Source organism: Lineus longissimus, chromosome 16, assembly GCF_910592395.1.
Source record: "Lineus longissimus chromosome 16, tnLinLong1.2, whole genome shotgun sequence".
NCBI classification, from domain to species: Eukaryota; Metazoa; Nemertea; class Pilidiophora; order Heteronemertea; family Lineidae; genus Lineus; species Lineus longissimus.
The window spans coordinates 7,337,817-7,356,084 of NC_088323.1; the positions used below are offsets into that span (position 1 = coordinate 7,337,817).

The following is an 18,268-nucleotide window of genomic DNA, read 5'->3' on the forward strand; positions in this document are numbered from 1 at the left end:
GCTCGTTCTTCTGGATTCATGTGCGACCAATCAAAAGTCATCTTTCCGAGATGAAAGACACCAATCGGGTTCGTCTTGACGCCATTGGCTAGCTGGTAGTTGAACTGATCGAGACAGACTGTGTCGATCATCGGGGTCGTGACAAGCGTGTGGTCCTGCAGGATGGGATCTAACAATGGCTCTAGCCACCCTGAAATTTGTAGATTATAAGTATCGGAGCAAACACTGAATTCGATATTGAATTGTGTGCGTTGTCAGGGCGCTTAACTCTATTTTGTTGAGTGGTGAACAAAACGACAGATATGAGCGACCCTTGATGCCGACAGACCAACTGAAACGAAAACATTTTCTGAAACAAACGCTATCACTACCGATAAACTATGATGATCAATATTTCGGAGAGCAGCAAACAAAATGATAGATATGAGCAACCCTTCATTCCGACAGATCGAAACTGAAAATGAAAGGTTCTTTTCTGCGATTGTTACCGATATGGAGAGATGGGCGAGTCAAGTTGTGCCCGCTTTTCTGGTTTCATCATATGCCAATCAAACTGCATGTTTCGGAGACGGAATATTCCGATTGGGTTATGGGCGGCGCCGTTCGATATCTGGTAGTTAAACTGATCGAGACAGACTGTGTCGATCATAGGGGTTGTGACGCGGGTGTGGTCCTGGAGAATGGGATCTAACAACGGCTCTAGCCAACCTGAAATTTGCAAATTTCGTGCAGTGATGATATTCAATTCGGAGTTCACCAGCACTGCCACCAGGGGGCACAAAACAAGATGTGGCTGATCCCAATGGCCCAGTGGTCAAGGCGTCCGTATCGGGAACGGAAGGTCAAAGGTTCGAGCCCCGTTGGTAGCTTTTCCTGATGTGGCCGGGTTGGTAAGCCGCCAGCTAGTCAGATACAAGGTACAAACTGCCTTCTTGCCAGGTGCCTGACATAACAGTGAGGAGTTTGGTGTGTGTCTCATAAGCGCAAAATCTGGCGGGCCCTTTCATTTGGGCCGACACTATAAGAAACAAACTTTCCTTTTTTACTTTTACCTCTCGAAAAAAAAGATTCTCGAACCTGAAGAGTTCTGGAACAGTGGCCTACAGCTAGCAGGTCGAACATTCAAGTTAGACCCTAGGGGAAGTACTGACGCTCTTAGAAGCAATGACCATGGCCTAAATCAAGCAGGTCGAACATTAGAAGGGATTCTATGGGAAGTATTAACCCCCTACAAATCAAACTATTGGTAAAGCCATGCAAGGTTTCTCTCGGGGATCTCGTATATATATTGAGAATATAACATTTTTCATTATTTTTTTAAAGGTTATCCTTCTTACTGTGTCTTTCGATGAAATACAAGACTATATGAACATGAAATTGCAAGGGGAAATGTAGATGAACTGCAAGGGAAAATGTAGGTGAACTGCAAGGGAAAATGTAGGTGAACTGCAAGGGGAAATGTAGGTGAACTGCAAGGGGAAATGAAGGTGAACTGCAAGGGGAAATGTAGGTGAACTGCAAGGGGAAATGTAGGTGAACTGCAAGGGGAAATGTAGGTGAACTGCAAGGGGAAATGTAGATGAAATGTAAGGGGAAATGTAGATAAACTGCAAGGGGAAATGTAGATGAACTGCAAGGGGAAATGTAGATGAACTGCAAGGGGAAATGTAGGTGAACTGCAAGGGGAAACGTAGGTGAACTGCAAGGGGAAATGTAGGTGAATAGTGAGGGGAAATGTAGATGAATAGTGTGGGGAAATGTAGATGACATTGCAAGGGGAAATGTAGATGACATTGCAAGGGGAAATGTAGATGATTTGGTCTCGAAGAATGAAATGGCCAGGGCCATTGTGCTCACCTCATGTGGAGGAAAGATGGATAAAGAGCATGGTATTGTGTCATGTAGTGTTAGGTTTGATGTAGGTCCAAGCAATTACAATTTCCCCAAAATGGCCAATTTACAGTACATTCGACCTCTGTGACCTTGAAAAGTAGGTCAAATCAAAGACGACCCGGGTGACACATTGAATGGTTGTTAGAATTAGATGTACCTATGATATAAAATTAGTGCCAATCGGGCAAGTCATTACTAGGAATAAAGGCATTTTGAAGAATTTAGGATTTGGCCCCCTCCCTGGAGGCCAAACGGCAAATCAGATCGCACCAAACTTCGGTACCTGAGATAACCTGACCAAGGGGTACATGTGTACTTAATTTGTGATCAATAGTCATTGCAGTTAAGAAACGTGCCATAGTTACGGCCTGACGGCGAATTTACGCCATTTGACCTCTGTGACCTTGACAAGAAGGTCAAATTAAAAACCTGTGTGACATATACTGTATGGTGGTTAGATGTACCCATGATATCAAATTCGAGGCAATCGGGCAAGAAGTTAAGGAATAATCACATTTTTAAGGTTTTTTGATTTTGCCCCCTGGTGGTCAAGTGGTGAATCATATTGGACCAAACTTCGGTCCCTGAGATCACCTGACTAAGGGGTAAATGTGTACCAAATTTGGTATCAATAGTCATTGCAGTTTAGAAACGTGCCATCGTTACATCCTAACGGCCAATTTACAACATTTGACCTCTGTGACCTTGAAAAGGAGGTCAAATCAAAAAACCCGGAGGATATATGATGCACCTTTGCTAGAAGTACCTACCATATTTTTTTCAAAATTTCCCGACTACTATTAAGGGAGATATTGCATATTTTCATTTTTAACGTTTGGCCCCCTGGTGGCCAAACCATGAAACGAATCGGACCGAAACTTGGTCTCCAAGGTGTCATTACATAAGGGTACATGTGTACTAAGTTTCAACTCAATAGCTCTAACAGTTATGAAACGTGCCCTGCTAACGGACGACGGACGACGACGGACGACGACGACGACGACGACGACGACGACGACGACGACGGACGACGGACGCCACGGTATGGGATAAGCTCACCTCTGCTAAGAGGCGAGCTAAAAACACTGAAGTTGGACTTTTTTGATTATCTTTTTAGTCTAGCACACCAGCAATGTCTTCGAGAGTTTGAAGGAATTTTTTTTCCCTATGGATACTGATTCTGATCTACGATGGACCAGCATACCTTCTAGGGGAGTGGTACTCCTAGTTCCTTTCCAGTGGAACCTCCCAGGCAGACACCCCTAAATTAAGGACACCCTAACCAGTTTTTGTCCCGAATTCGTTGTTTGATAAATTCTATCGCTCTAATTAGGACACCTCAATACTAAGGACATCACTCGTCAGTTCTGAAGGTGACCTTGATAGAGATGTTCTCTTGTGTTTGGCTTTTGGGAAGAATAGGGGGGGGGCAACAGACAGAAGACATGGAACCCGGGAGAGACAAATCAGCACACAATTTCACACTCGGTAGGATGACATGTGGTCAGGATAAAGACATCCAAAGGAATTCAAGGACATGATGCAGAACAAGTGACATAAAACGCTCACTGGGTACGTGTGGCCAATAACCTGTAGTCGACCACAATATTTTAGGTAGGGATGATGATCTTGGGACTTTACAACACGATGGTGATGAGATCTCTAGGGACCCAGGGATGCTGGTATAGCAGGGAGGAGGAAAACTATGCACATACAATGATCTGTCAATGAATGCCTGTTCATATTTTTGTCAAATGCTCTCCAATCACTGTCAAATCGAGGGCCATTTGGCAACAGTTCATGCCTTTAAATATAGACAGTGTTTTCTCCAGAAATAAATTCTGGAGGGGGGAACAGGGGTGAAACCGGTGATTTAGGTAAATTTTCTCATAACATTTTCATCTTTTGGCTTTTTGAAAGGGGATGGGGGGGGGATGGGACATATCCCCCATCTCGCCTTGGAGAAAACTCTGACAAAGGTATGAACTAGTCGTCATCAATGTGATAAAAATGTGACACAATGACAAAAGGTTTATCTCTCGGACAGCCCTAAATTGATAGCAAACTCATTGATGAACCGGGGTGGACCAGTAGTCTAAGAAAGAGCTGTTTTTATATCAATTTCCCAGCCTATTCTTTGTCAATTTCAAAGAGCGTTCTCAAGTCAGGAGGGGTGAATGCATACCCGACGTACCACAACCTGGATTCAGGCCTGTTGGAAACCTGGCGATATCCTTTGATGCTCAGATAAATGTTTTGCGTATTCTAATGATTTATTTGCCAAGTGTTTTGATTTGGACTGCAATCTTGCACACAAATGTGATTGCAAAGTCTGTTGCAAATTTGAAAAAAAAGTGAAACACTGGTTACACCATTCCAGGTTTTTAGTAGATTTCACTTAATAGCATGCCCAGAATTTTATAAAAAGTTTTCGAAGAAAATTATTATCGAAGTATTTGAACCTTATTTTGAATATTTTGGTAGATAGTGCAGTGTAAATATCCCCCCGATAGCTATACATCTAACGTTTAATACAGATATTGCACAACATTAAATTTAAAACAGCATCAAAAATTATCAATCAAATTCTATACAGATGTACATTTTCTACATCCATGCACAATATGCATATTCTATCAAAACCATGCATAATGCTTTAGTATTGAGATGCACATCAAATTCTATAAATGAAATGGCACGAAGCGCTTACAACATCTAGATGAAATTAGTAGAAATCATGCCACATTTTTATACACATTAACTACACTGACTCTGTCTCAACTTCATGCACATGTCTTCAAAAATAGCAAAATCATTTCATTTATTCATTTTTTCCCTCTGAAGATGTCACAAGGAGGTCTCAGGCTTGCGAGTAGCCACTTCAGCAACGAGAGTTATCGGCAATAGCGTAAGTAGAGTCAGCAGCCAGCTCTCCGAGGTCCCCCACCTCTCCGAGTCATGGTCAACCACCCCTCGGAGGAAATCAAGTGCAACCTGAGGAGTCTGCAGCAACCTCTACAAGAACCTCCCACCTCCCCGATTCATGGTCAACCACCCCTTCGAGGAAATCAAATGCTGCCTGAGGAGTCAGCAGCACCCTCTAAGAGGATCTCACACCTCTTCGAGTCATGGTCAACCACCCTCCGAGGAAATCTAGCCTCAGATTGAACACCACTTCTAAGCAAAGCCTTGTATTGACCAAAATTTCAACCGATAGCTTCCTCAACGTGGCTAGGCTATGTCAGGATACCCAAGGAGCCATGTTTAGGCTTTAAAACCAATGTCGCAGACAAGGCTTCGTCATTTCAATTGAAACAATCACAAAATTTCCACTGACATTATTTTATGAGGGTATTATAGCCAACATGCATCTTTTATAGTTGCTCCAGATATAAACATGACAGATTCAAAACAAAACATTCAACATTTTGAATAATTTGAACATTTTGAATATTTTGAACATTTCAAAAATATTTTTAGATATTCAAAATATTCAAAATATTTTCAAAATTCAAAATGTTGATAATTTTGAAAATCTTCAATATTTTCAATATTTTCAATATCTTCGATATTTTCGAAATTTTCTATATTTTCAATATTTTCAATATTTCAATATTTTTAATATTTTCAATATTTTCGATATTTTTAATATTTTCAATATCTTCAATATTTTCAATATTTCAATATTTTTGATATTTTCGATATTTTCAATATTTTCGATATTTTCAATATTTCAATATTTTTAATATCTTTAATATTTTCAATATTTTTCAATATTTTTTCCAAACTTTTCAGTAAGAGTAAACTCGTACATGAAGTGAGACAAGAGTCAGTGCCCTCTACTGGACGTGCACAGTAACATCCATGACAGACATTCAGAGTTAATCGCCATTCTACCTTAACGGGTCTACATCTGAGCTACGGAACTTCATATCGCGATCGGGAATGCCACGCCAGTTAAACTGGAGGTTCCAATCGAAACCACCGACGCTGATGTGCCGCGCACTGCCATATTGGAATTTGAAATTCTCATCGTCGATAACGTCGATGACAGGACAGACGGCAGTGCGGTGATCATTTGCAATGCGTGCCAAGATTGGCGTCAACCAACCTGAAATGATGGTTCACAATCATTGTATAGAGGGCGTATCAAGAGAAAATCAAATCGAAGCGTTTTATCGAATTCAAATCGTGAACTATGGAAGAAAAGCTGCAACACTGGTTATATCTTCAGATTGGAGTGTAACTATGGTAACATAAACAAACAGCGTAAACAAATAACATAGCAACGGTTGAGATCAAGAAACCTAGAAGAAATGAATGAAATATGTTACAGGACTTGAGAAGAACTTTATTGAGCCAAGTTTTGTCAAATTTTGCCATTATTGTCAGAAATTTAAAAATATCTCTGCCTGTAAATGAAATTGAATTAAACTGAAATTAAGAAATAAACTTACAAATGTGATTTCTTTTGTGCGAATGAAGTTTGTGGGATGATTAATATTGTTGACATGTAACTAAAACAGCACCTATTCTCACAGAATGCATAATTTTCGTGACATAATGGTGGACTGATGTTAGGAAAGACTCATTAGCACGGCAATGGAGCTTGCATCAATTGTGGCATCCAATAAAAGTGAAGCTGGGTTGTGGCTCATTCTAAACACTTTCAGCCAAAGTACAGCTTGGGGGGGGGGGCAAAGCATTCTTTTCTCTGTTGATTCAGCCAGCCCTGTCTTGAGGAAGCTATTGCAAAATACCTCACAGAGGAATCACTGATAGATTTTTTCTTGGGGTCTGACTTGGGTGGGGTTGAAACGCAGGCGCTGAAAGTGTCAAAGAGGATTTTCCGCAGAGTCTGATTCGGTCACCTAGTATCATCTCCATGGCAACAACAAAATGCTGAATCAGCTGAAAATCACGTTTAAAAAAATCTAAAATAAGGCATACAGAACAGAGCAAGTTATTTTTCACATATTCGTTTCGCATAATTTTGCCCGCCGCACAAAAAAAAGAAGAAAATTGTAAGATCTACCGTACCTTCTGCACACTCGCAATGCGAATCGAGATATGTCAGTACAGTGCCTGTGGCAGCAGCAGCCCCAAACAGCCTGGCTCGGATTAACCCCTCGCGTTTCTTCATACGTAGTACCTTGACCTTGCCTAACTTGGCCACATACTCATCTAAGGGGTCCTTCGTGTGTGCTGAAAGAAAGACGAGGAAATTCATACGGATCGTGTCGAACGATTGAGTAAATCGAAGACGAGCATGTTGCGTCTCTCCCTGGACACTCCCCTGTCCTGACAACTTGGTTAAGCCATTTCCCTGGCCAGGGCAAATAGGTTTGTCAGACGAACCAAACAGCGCCACCAAAATGAGTCTGGGATCCTGACCACTTGTCTCATGTTGCTGCTGTCGTAACTGAACATGGAAGCCTGCAATATCAGGCTGTGTACATTGACTAAAAACAACACAAGGGGGCATCTAATAAACTATTTTATGAATGTTTTTTATGTTTTAGTACTGCACGCATCAGTTCTATAAAACGGAACTTTGAGATGGATATGGATAGATTCTATTCTAATCGTTGGCTCGGTGCTGCATGTTCAACTGACTTAACTTTCATAATCTGATTAAAAAATTTGTCTCAAACTTGGAGCATTTATTTTCTTTTGCTTGGTGTACAGCTATGTGGGTCAGTGGGTCTTGTAAAAATACAATAGAATCTAATCTATCCAGAAGATTTAAGGTAGCAGGAAGGGGTGGGCGTTTGTGGTTTCTGAGTGTGAGGGGGTATAGGGGTGTCTGTTGACTGTGCTTTAAGAGAGACTGGGCATGGTGCCAGTCTCTCTTAAAGCACAGTCAACAGACAAGGAGGATACCGCGGTGACGTCACGGCTTTTCCAAGATGGCGCTGCATATTGTAAACAAACTCGATCCACGGCCAAGGGAAAATCAAGTCATCAAACAAAGTTAGATTTTTCGCATCAAATCAGAGTTATTAGTACTTTTCTGCTATGAAATAAGTCTTCAGACAACAAGTTATCATTTGAATAATGAAAAGTGCTGTTTTGATGGGGAAAAATAGGGTTTTTAAAGCCAAATAGCCGGGCACCGATCTTCCAAAATTAGCGATGGTTTCAAAACAGTCTCCCAGATATGGGGCAATCTCTTCATTATCATAATGGGATTTGGAGGCATGTTTACAGATTTTACAAGTTCGAGACATTTAGGACCTAAAACTCGCATAGATCCCCATAGATCCCCTCTATTTGTCGAGTTAGCGCCCCTGTAAGATCATGCATTTTCGGACACTAGAACGAAATCTTCCTGCGGTTATCGCGGTTTCGGTGATGATTAAAGGAGAAATTGACTGTTCTTAGAGTTGTATGGGACAGAAATGAGTTCATACTTCTTGAATACATGAATATATTATGATATGGGCGGGCTTCTAAGTCAAAACAATAACAAACTCAACTGCATCTCTACCGTGTATCGTGTAGTGCATTGCCTAGTGTATTTCGTAGTGTATTTTAGCAGAGACATTATTTCCGCACTTTGGCCACGCTAAACGTCTTTTTTATTCGTGGAAGTTAATCTGCTCCGTAAATTTTATTTTACACAGGAAGAATCCATACTAGGTATTGCAATATTTCATGTCTATTGGTGTTTTTGTGTACAGGAGCGCACCAGACAGTGGGACGTGGAGATCTGTTCAGTGCTGGTGCTGTCAGTAGATTGAATCTGATTGGCCATAGCGATCACTAATATGGGATGTGATCACGTGATATGACGTCACCGCGGTATCCTCCTTGGTCAACAGACAACCATGCCGTTGTAAAAATGTAAATGAGAATACAATAGAATCTAATATGGTCATGTCAGAATTAGAATCAGATATATTCTATCAGATGGCAGCACTGTTTGAAATAAAGTTGTCCATCTCTGAATTTAACCTCTTGAATCCCAAAACTTGAAAATCCCGGGATCCCAGGGTGGTCACGTGGTTGCGAAATTGGGTGTGACTTTCACGACGTATAGCGCCCGCATACAACCGCCAAAGTCCGGTACCGAGGCGCCATCTACCCAGGCATGCTCTAACTGACCCTACTGAACATCAACCACGCTAAAACAAGCAACAAACTAGCGTCCCAGCTCAAGGGAACAAAAAATATCACAGAGACCGACCTGACGGTCGTTGGGAAAAAACGTTTTTTCAAAATGACTGCCTGGTCGGTCGACGGGATTCAAGAGGTTAATGTACCCTCATACTTCTACTTACGCATGTTGGAGAAATCGTCAACTAAAATAACCTCCTTGATAAGATGCGGTGGCGACCTATCTAACACGCTGTGGACTGTGCGGAGCAGAACGGACCAAGCCTCATTATGGAAACAGATGATGACGCTCGTATCGGGAAGATTATCGTGATATTTTACATCTTTACATCTGCAAATAGAACACGAGAAATGCATATCAAGCAATTTTTGTTGCTGCTGCCTATGGTCATGATTGTATGCGACAAAAATTGCTCGTCTGCGATGGTCATTCCAGGTGCCGGCAACAAGAATCAGTAATCACCACCACCAGGGATAAGTATCAAACCCAGTGATTAATACCAGTTGTACTCGCATGGGAGATATCTTTTGTTGCGCATCGCAGCAATTATTATCACTGGTTGTTGTGACAAAAATTGCTTGTTTGCTGGGTGATTGTGGTTCACACTTAGCCTACTCAAGGGGCATGCTAAGGCACAATGGAAGAGCTATCAACTTGTAACTGAAAGTCGAGGGTTCAAGCTTGGCCAACTACTAGTCTGTGCTCTCAATTGGCCTGACGATAGCGCAGTGTAGTGCAGTATGCGTTCCTTGATTTCTATGATGAAATGGCCAGGGCCATTGTGCTCACCTCATGTGGAGGAAAGATGGATAAAGAGCATGGTATTGTGTCATGTAGTGTTAGGTTTGATGTAGGTCCAAGCAATTACAATTTCCCCAAAATGGCCAATTTACAGTACATTCGACCTCTGTGACCTTGAAAAGTAGGTCAATCAAAGAAGACCCGGGTGACACATTGAATGGTTGTTAGAATTAGATGTACCTATGATATAAAATTGGTGCCAATCGGGCAAGTCATTACTATGAATAATGGCATTTTGAAGAATTTAGGATTTGACCCCCTCCCTGGGGGCCAAACGGCAAATCAGATCGCACCAAACTTCGGTACCTGAGATCACCTGACCAAGGGGTACATGTGTACTTAATTTGTGATCAATAGTCATTGCAGTTAAGAAACGTGCCATAGTTACGGCCTGACGGCGAATTTACGCCATTTGACCTCTGTGACCTTGACAAGAAGGTCAAATTAAAAACCTGTGTGACATATACTGTATGGTGGTTAGATGTACCCATGATATCAAATTGGTGGCAATCGGGCAAGAAGTTAAGGAATAATCACATTTTTAAGGTTTTTGGATTTTGCCCCCTGGTGGTCAAGTGGTGAATCATATTGGACCAAACTTCGGTCCCTGAGATCACCTGACTAAGGGGTAAATGTGTACCAAATTTGGTATCAATAGTCATTGCAGTTTAGAAACGTGCCATCGTTACATCCTAACGGCCAATTTACAACATTTGACCTCTGTGACCTTGAAAAGGAGGTCAAATCAAAAACCCGGAGGATATATGATGCACCTTTGCTAGAAGTACCTACCATATTTTTTTCAAAATTTCCCGACTACTATTAAGGGAGATATTGCATATTTTCACTTTTAACGTTTGGCCCCCTGGTGGCCAAACCATGAAACGAATCGGACCGAAACTTGGTCTCCAAGGGGTCATTACATAAGGGTACATGTGTACCAAGTTTCAACTCAATAGCTCTAACAGTTACGAAACGTGCCCTGCTAACGGACGACGACGACGACGACGACGACGACGACGACGACGACGACGGACGACGGACGCCACGGTATGGGATAAGCTCACCTCTGCTAAGAGGTGAGCTAAAAAGGCTTTAGGATTAGCATAGGAATGTAAAGCGCTTTAGACAGCTGTGCTGTACAAAGCGCTTAATGAGAACTTTCAGTTTTTTACTCCTTAATTTCAAAGTGGGACAATTCTTGCCCTGGTAAACATGCAAAATTTATTCCCGAACAATGTTTAGCACTTTGACAAAATAAAGCAGATTTTCAGAGGGGGTACAACCCTGGTATCAAAAAACCACCAAAATACCCCCAGCATCAAGAGTGGTGCCACCTACAGTGGATCCCTGACATCAGGTAACGAACGATGCAACGATATCATGTCTGCCACATATTGGTTGTAAGCGTTTTTCTTCCAACCGTCGTCGTATTTTTTTCTCTCCTCCGGCGATAGTTTGTTTGGATCGATGAAGACGCCTTTCCCATTTTCACCTGGAATAACAAAACGAGATTTAGTACACGATAAAAATCATTCAAAAAAGCAAGTTGTCGCTTCGTATTATGAGGAGCCTCTGCTCAATTCCCGCAGGTGTGGTACATCATCCGTTACGGCAAGTGCTTCAAAAGAGTTTAGGTTTTCTGCAGCAATTCACTGTGTGATGTGTTTAGGCCGTAAATATCACAGTGTGTGGAGGTATTGGTTTAGCTTTGCAACACAATAGAAACAAGGCCCTGCCAATACCACATTGACGTTGGGCACAATCGGATAAAAATATAAATGCTGGCCTTACGCCCCTCAAAAAGAACTAATCTTTTGTATGTAGCGAACACCTCTGCAATAAGGAAAACCTCTCTATAAAGGACACTAGTTTTGGTCTCAAATTGGTCGCTTCCATTCAATTTGACCTCTCTAATTAGGATACCTCTCTATTAAGGAGTGTCACAGCACTTGTCAGTCCCGAGGGTGTCCTTAATAGAGAGGTTCTACTGTATATCAGATTAATTACAACGTTTGCATGTAACTCAATACAGCAACCGAACTGATAACGATTTTTCATCCATGCCATATTAGTAACCAGATCATTGCGGAGAAGAAATAATACTCCGAAGGACTGAGTATCCTTGCATGCAATATTCTGGTGCCTCCGATGAAATCAGTTGCATGGAGGAATATTTTGCATAAGGCAGGGAAGATCAGGAATACAGTTTGTCCAGTTGCCAAGTCTACATTTGGTAAGCCTGTACAGTAGAACCTCCCTAATAAGGACACACTTTGGACTGACAAATGCTGTCCGTAAGTGAGAGGTGTCCTGATTACAGTGGTCAAATTCAAAGTAACTGACCAACTTGTGACCCTTTGTGGTGTCCTAAATAGAGAGGGTGTCCTTAGTGGAGAGGTGTCCGCTAAGGGAGGTTCCACTGTTCATATCTCTAAGTCTAAGGATACGAATATAATTACACTAATTCAGACCTCCCCCTCCCCGCTTCAATTTATGGTGTCCTCGCTTGATTACCGATTGTAGCAATAGGATTCGGACCAAGTTCAAAAAAAAGTTCAACAAACGGACAGTAAGAGAAGTCAAAAACAGTTCATCTAAATCTGTGTACTGTTAACCCTGTTAGTGTTAATCTTGCGAGCCTAACACTTTTTCAGGATTTCTGGGTGCAATCATTTGAGGCGGGGCAAAATGTTTTTAAAACCTAATGGTTCCATCATTGGAAAATGTACCACTTCGCAGAAATACAGTAGAACTGAGGACATCCTCGGGACTGACACGTGCTGTCTTTAATAGAGAGGTGTCCTGATAAGAGAGGTAAAATTGAATGGAAACAAGCAATTTGGGACCAAACTTAAGTGTCCATAATCGAGAGGTGTCCACTAAGGGAGGTTCCACTGTAAATGGACGCAAAACTTGAAAAGGCTGCTTTAGCGCACATTCATGGCCGTAAAAATGAAAAGAGTTTACAGTACGGTGTATTTTCATTATCGTGATTTAATCATCACAACCAGTTTAGTGGGACTTTTGTATCGTTTCCCCAATTTAGTAGTAACAATACGAATCAAGCACAACAAGCTAATAACACCAACCCATTAATCTAGTAAATATCCCCAGGAAAAAAAAGAAACATATTTTCATCACTTGGCAGGCATACCGGGTAAATCATGATTAAACCTTGACATAATTATATGATTTTCATCATCAATCATAATAATTGTATCAACACAGGAATTCCGTGGCATGATGTGGCAGATTGAGTCGGATTTGGTGGAGAATGGTAATTAGGCCTCGCTCGTTACAGATGGGTATCTCACCCTAATAAAACCTTTCAAATCTAGGGTGATCTGACAGTCAATTCTGAGATTCTTGATATTCCGAGTTGACAATTATTCGCAAAATATTAATTGAGTACCATTCGAAGTTTCTCTCTTTGTCACAGACTCTAAAAATAGGTCATTCCTGTTTTAGCTCTTTTGCACAGACTACCTGTTTAAAGGCCTACGCCCTTCATTAAAAATCTGAAATTTGTATCTGAATTCGAAAATTCCAATTGCTCAAATATGCGCTGAATACAAATTTCTGCATTGCCAATGTGTCGGCAGATACAAATACTATAAATACCAAGTTTCACCAAATTTGCATGCATAATAACTGCACTACAGCATTGTGTATAACTGCATTTCTATTTTCCTGGACCACCAGTAATTACGAACGGCATGCCCCTTTAAAACTGTAGAAATATTAAGAATCTGGCAAAGCCAACCAACTTACCAGGTGCATTCGGATCCACTTTATATTTTTCCGGCAGTGCCAAGATGCCTTTCTCTCCCTCCATATGTACAACATCAGCAGGTTTACCTTGACCTTGGGCTGGGCCAAGGGGACGACCTTGACCCTGGTCAATGTTCAAGTCATGACGACCTTGAAGGTCACGTTCATTTTTATTCAATATATTTTCATCTTTTTTGGGCGGTATCACTAGGTTTGTATCCAATTTTGTTTTATCAAAAAGGCCATGAACTTTGAGCGGGTTATCCAAGACGTCTTTATTGGGGTCTACTTGAGCAGGTTTATCGCGATATTGTCGTTTGATAGCACCGGGTGGCCCTTGTGGCGCCTCCTGTGAGTCTCTGAACGTAAACAGCACCACACTACAGAACCAGATCGCCGGAATGAGCACGAGCAATTTGAAAATGAGGCTCCGACGCCGCGAGAATAATCCCATGATTGTGTATCTCCGTTTTCAATCTCCGCCGATAAAAATAAACATATATTCGTTGGCAATTGCTTGTGATCTAGGGGTCGCTTGGTGTCAACTTCGTAGTCCTTTCGTCATCGGTGATCTGAAAATAGTCAAAACAATAACCTGGGTTAGATAAAGCTGTACTTAATTCACTTAAGTGATGAAAAAGGACAGTTTTAGAATCATTTTGAAGGCAAGGCTGCATCTGAAAGAAGAAAACTGACAGAAAGGGACCGAAAATACAGCCCTAAGAAAAAGGGCTATATTTTCATTAAGATTTTGAAATGAAACTCTTCAAATGACAAAACAAACTTACTAGGCTTCCACCCCAGATTCACCAAACATGCTTCCAGCCAACAACTGAAACTGTGTTGCCTCCACTGTCAGTGTCACTCGTACAACTCGAATCACTTAATCAATGCTGCCATAAAAGCCTAAAAGCTTACGCGCGGTAATAAATCCGCTATTCTCCCGCTACCCACCCAGTCATTAGCCAAATGGTCGCGGCAATTAATGACAATTAATGACGACATTGAAAGGATGATCTCACTACACAAACAATAAACAAGCGATTGTGGAACATAATGAGATGAGGTTACCAGCATTCCACATAAAATCAATTCATTGTGTCCCATCCCTGCCCGCACTGAATCAATAGAGCAAGACACTGACAAAGGTTTTAATTTACAATAGTAGCATGCCGATCCACCATCATTGTGCATATATCCATCCTTCACTGCCGATAACTCCCCTGATCGGCCATCAGAAGGGCCGGTACTTTACCGGTAGTCTCTCTGCATTCCCTTCCTTTCCAATGCGTCCATGTCGCGACAACACTAACATTACACTCACTCGTGGTTGTCGCACGAGGCACGCACTGAAAGCCATCATAATTGAAGACCAGACATTCAATGAGCAACGGTTCCAGGGATGCTGACCTGACCCAAATGCACAGTGCATGTTGTATAGAAGAAGGGTAACCCGAGGTTGGCACTATCAATTTAGGCCGTCATTCAATTACTTTGTGTCGAGCAATTTGATTGGCCACCCGTTTATGATGGTGCGTCCGACGGATTTCCTGGCGGGAGTTATCGGCGGTGAAAGGAGGCGAGTTTAGGACTGATACTCACCGCCGATAAGACGGCATGAATAGTAGTGGGAGGACTTGAAGCGAATCTTGAATGAGCAGTACAATGCCCTTACCACACATCGGTCGGTATAAAATCCTTTAATGCCAATGTTACGGCTAAAGCTGATTGAGCAAACGAGTCCTGGTTTACCCTTTCCTTGCAGCAGCCATTTTTTGGCCAGCGCTGCCATGTGCTGGCATTCGAAACCAATAATAAACAGTGGAGCGAACTTTTGCCTGAACGGTCGAAACCATTCGAAAGTGTCACCATCTATACTATTAGGATGAAACTAATTATTCCCGGGTGTGTTTGACGTATTTGGAGAGGTTTAGACAAAGTGCTGATGAATCAGTATTTTAGAAGGGCATGACGTCCTATGCACGTCACATGCACAACATGGGACCATGTACATGATGTGCTATGCACGTCACACGCAGCGAAAGGGTTAATACTCGAAGATGCCTTCCCTGGGCCCCGCCAACCTCATGAATGTGCAAATGGTGGTGTTGTCTCACACACTATAGATACATGTATATGAAAAGATAATGTTTCGATGAGAAACAATGAATTGATTTTGCTTGTCCTGATGAGATGAGGTTATATACCAGCATCCCGATTTGCTAACAATCCGGCGCCATTCGAGGAATCGTCTCCCTCATGTTGATCGACCATAACAATAGTATTGTTTGTTTATAGTAATTGACCAATGGGTTTTAATATCTGTGCTAATTAACCCGCGATTCCTTATTGAAGGCAGGAATAATCAATCGTGCGGGTGAGCAGATTTTGTTAATGCTGGCGCTTAGTTGGCATGTGTGTCCTTCTACACCATAATTACCTGAGTACAGACATATCAGCCTTTAACAGTGGTAAAGGGATGCAAGTTATATGACTTAACCCTTTGAAGCCCGATCTCGACTTAAGTCGTCAAAGAAAAACCTCTCTGTTTGCCCGATCTCGTCTCGAGTCGCCAAAACTCACTCGGCATTCCTTCACATAGAACACTCACTACAGCTTTGTGCAACTGAGGTATTCCGAATGACAACTTTGATTATGTACTGCAGTAGCTGAGCATGATTTTCATATAAGTTTTTCCAGGGTAAAAATTTGAGTTCTACGAGTATTTTGGCGTCAAAGGCGACGTAAACAACATTTTCCTCCAGAAACTCGGGCTTATTGGAAACTCGAACTCCAAAGGGTTAACAACTCAAAGATTCATATTGAGTTGTCATAATTGGTAATACATTTCATAGATAATGCAATGTATGAGCATTACATAGGTACGCCAAACAGGGTGGAACTAAATAGGCGTGATAGAATTCATTAACATTAGTTTGCAGTCTGCACATTACATTAGCTTCTGCATGCAACATCTTTTTCAGAACAAATTTCCCTGGCTCCACAAACATTAAGTCCAACTATGATCATGATTGGGGGTATTTAAACACTACCGGGGAATTAGGGTCCAGCGGTACAGGGTAATGGTGATAAAGTAGATGACTCTTTTCCATGACAAGTTGAGTGCTTATTATATTGCGTTTTACATGAAATTTGAGAGCAATTTTGATCTATGATTTATAGTAAAATGTGAGGAGGATGAATTTCGGACTTCTGCTTGGGATGAGGTCTGCGGCGGATTGATACAAGACTTTCAGCACGCTTAAATCAGTGTTATTAACCAATATCCCCAAACATTCACGCAATTCTGGGGCTTAGAGGAAAACAAAATGGAAGGGCCAAGATAATGCCTGACCATCACTAGCTAGAGGGCGCTCCTTAGCTGCATAAGAATGTACACAGACTGCACATATTTTGATGTATGCCTGCAGCACTCTCTATGCTTAAACCCTGGCACTATCTTGAGACGCTCTTCCTTTCAAGTGAGCTAAATGCATGGCCAAAACGAAGTGATTCGAGACAATCAAATGTTCGCGTCTTGCTACTAAAGCTTTTATCTTGAAATCATTCAGCACAGTGCTCAGTTAGTGCAGGATAATGTAGCCTTTTACCAACGAATATCACATTATGAGCATGGATTGATGCTCAAGTAGCTTTTATCTTGAAATCAAAGATCGATGAAACCATCGCGATACCGACTGTACTTCAGGTGAATCTACTTCCAATAGTACACTTCAACACCAGCAGGGGTTGACTTAAAGGTACACTATATTAGCAGGAGCGATGTGGGGCAGATTAATGACCATATGAGACCAAAAGGTGTCTCTACTATCTCCCCCTACATCTGCACTATCGATAATCACTATCAATGATAATGATAATGTATAGCATTTGTTAAGCGCTTGTGTTAGATTCCATCAAATTGCAAGTGATTTGCCATATCATCACACCAGCTGTTAGCCAGTAGAAACAAGACCACTAATGAATATTCATAGGTTGGAGGGTCGAGGCCTATCAATCAGACGAGTGCATGTTTTTAACTCTCAAGTACATATTTGGAGAGGTATTGAAAAAATATTTGTTGTGGCAAGTCTACAGATATAAAGAAATTATTTGATGAAAAAATTAATTTAGAATTTTGCTAATTGGGTAATAGGGGGCGTGTTTTAATTTTTTTCTGCCAGTTGGCTGAAAAGAGTGGAAATATCAAAGTCTGTCTAATTTGTCGATTATAAAAAAATTTTCGTGGTCAATCACCAATTTAAATCGCACCAGTTACTCGCAAGACTAACCCGTATATCATATCCGAATTTCAGTTTCACAACTCCACGCATTCTTTGATGCGTCGCGGTCAAACATTGACAATTTAACTGCTAAAAGGCTTAAAAAATCAATTGTGGTCTTGTCTCAGTATATTCCTCTTCAAGGCCATTCCCCCGAGGAGAGAACAGTCCACCAGCCTCTCAGCACTACGACTCAACAATCTTGGCCAACTCGATACCCATTTACTCTCGAGTGAAGAGAAGCAAGTAGGGTCAAGTGCCTAGCTCAACGACAGATTGATACTTCAAGAAGAACTCTTTGCATTGCTAAATGTTCATAAGAAAATCCTTTGAAATCTACTTTCCAGAAATTGGTGGATGTCCCGCGGATGAAGCCAACAGTACATTGATGATGTTC

At 41.5% G+C, this 18,268-nt stretch overlaps 1 protein-coding gene across 6 annotated transcripts in view; it reads right to left on the bottom strand.

The window, feature by feature from the left end:
* LOC135500656 (polypeptide N-acetylgalactosaminyltransferase 5-like) overlaps window positions 1–18,268 on the bottom strand; it is a 106,951-nt gene that overhangs the window by 23,097 nt on the left and 65,586 nt on the right. For 4 of the 6 annotated variants that reach the window (XM_064792245.1, XM_064792240.1, XM_064792242.1 and 1 more), the window contains 4 exons: window positions 13,589–14,160; window positions 11,156–11,309; window positions 9,177–9,343; window positions 6,934–7,098 (listed from right to left, as the gene is read on the bottom strand). In XM_064792245.1, coding sequence (XP_064648315.1) covers window positions 6,934–7,098; window positions 9,177–9,343; window positions 11,156–11,309; window positions 13,589–14,042 — 940 coding nt within the window. In that variant the 5' untranslated portion in view covers window positions 14,043–14,160. Of the gene's footprint in view, window positions 1–5,790; window positions 6,005–6,933; window positions 7,099–9,176; window positions 9,344–11,155; window positions 11,310–13,588; window positions 14,161–18,268 lie in introns of all 6 variants that reach the window. The other 2 variants (XM_064792246.1, XM_064792243.1) reach the window with 1 other exon arrangement.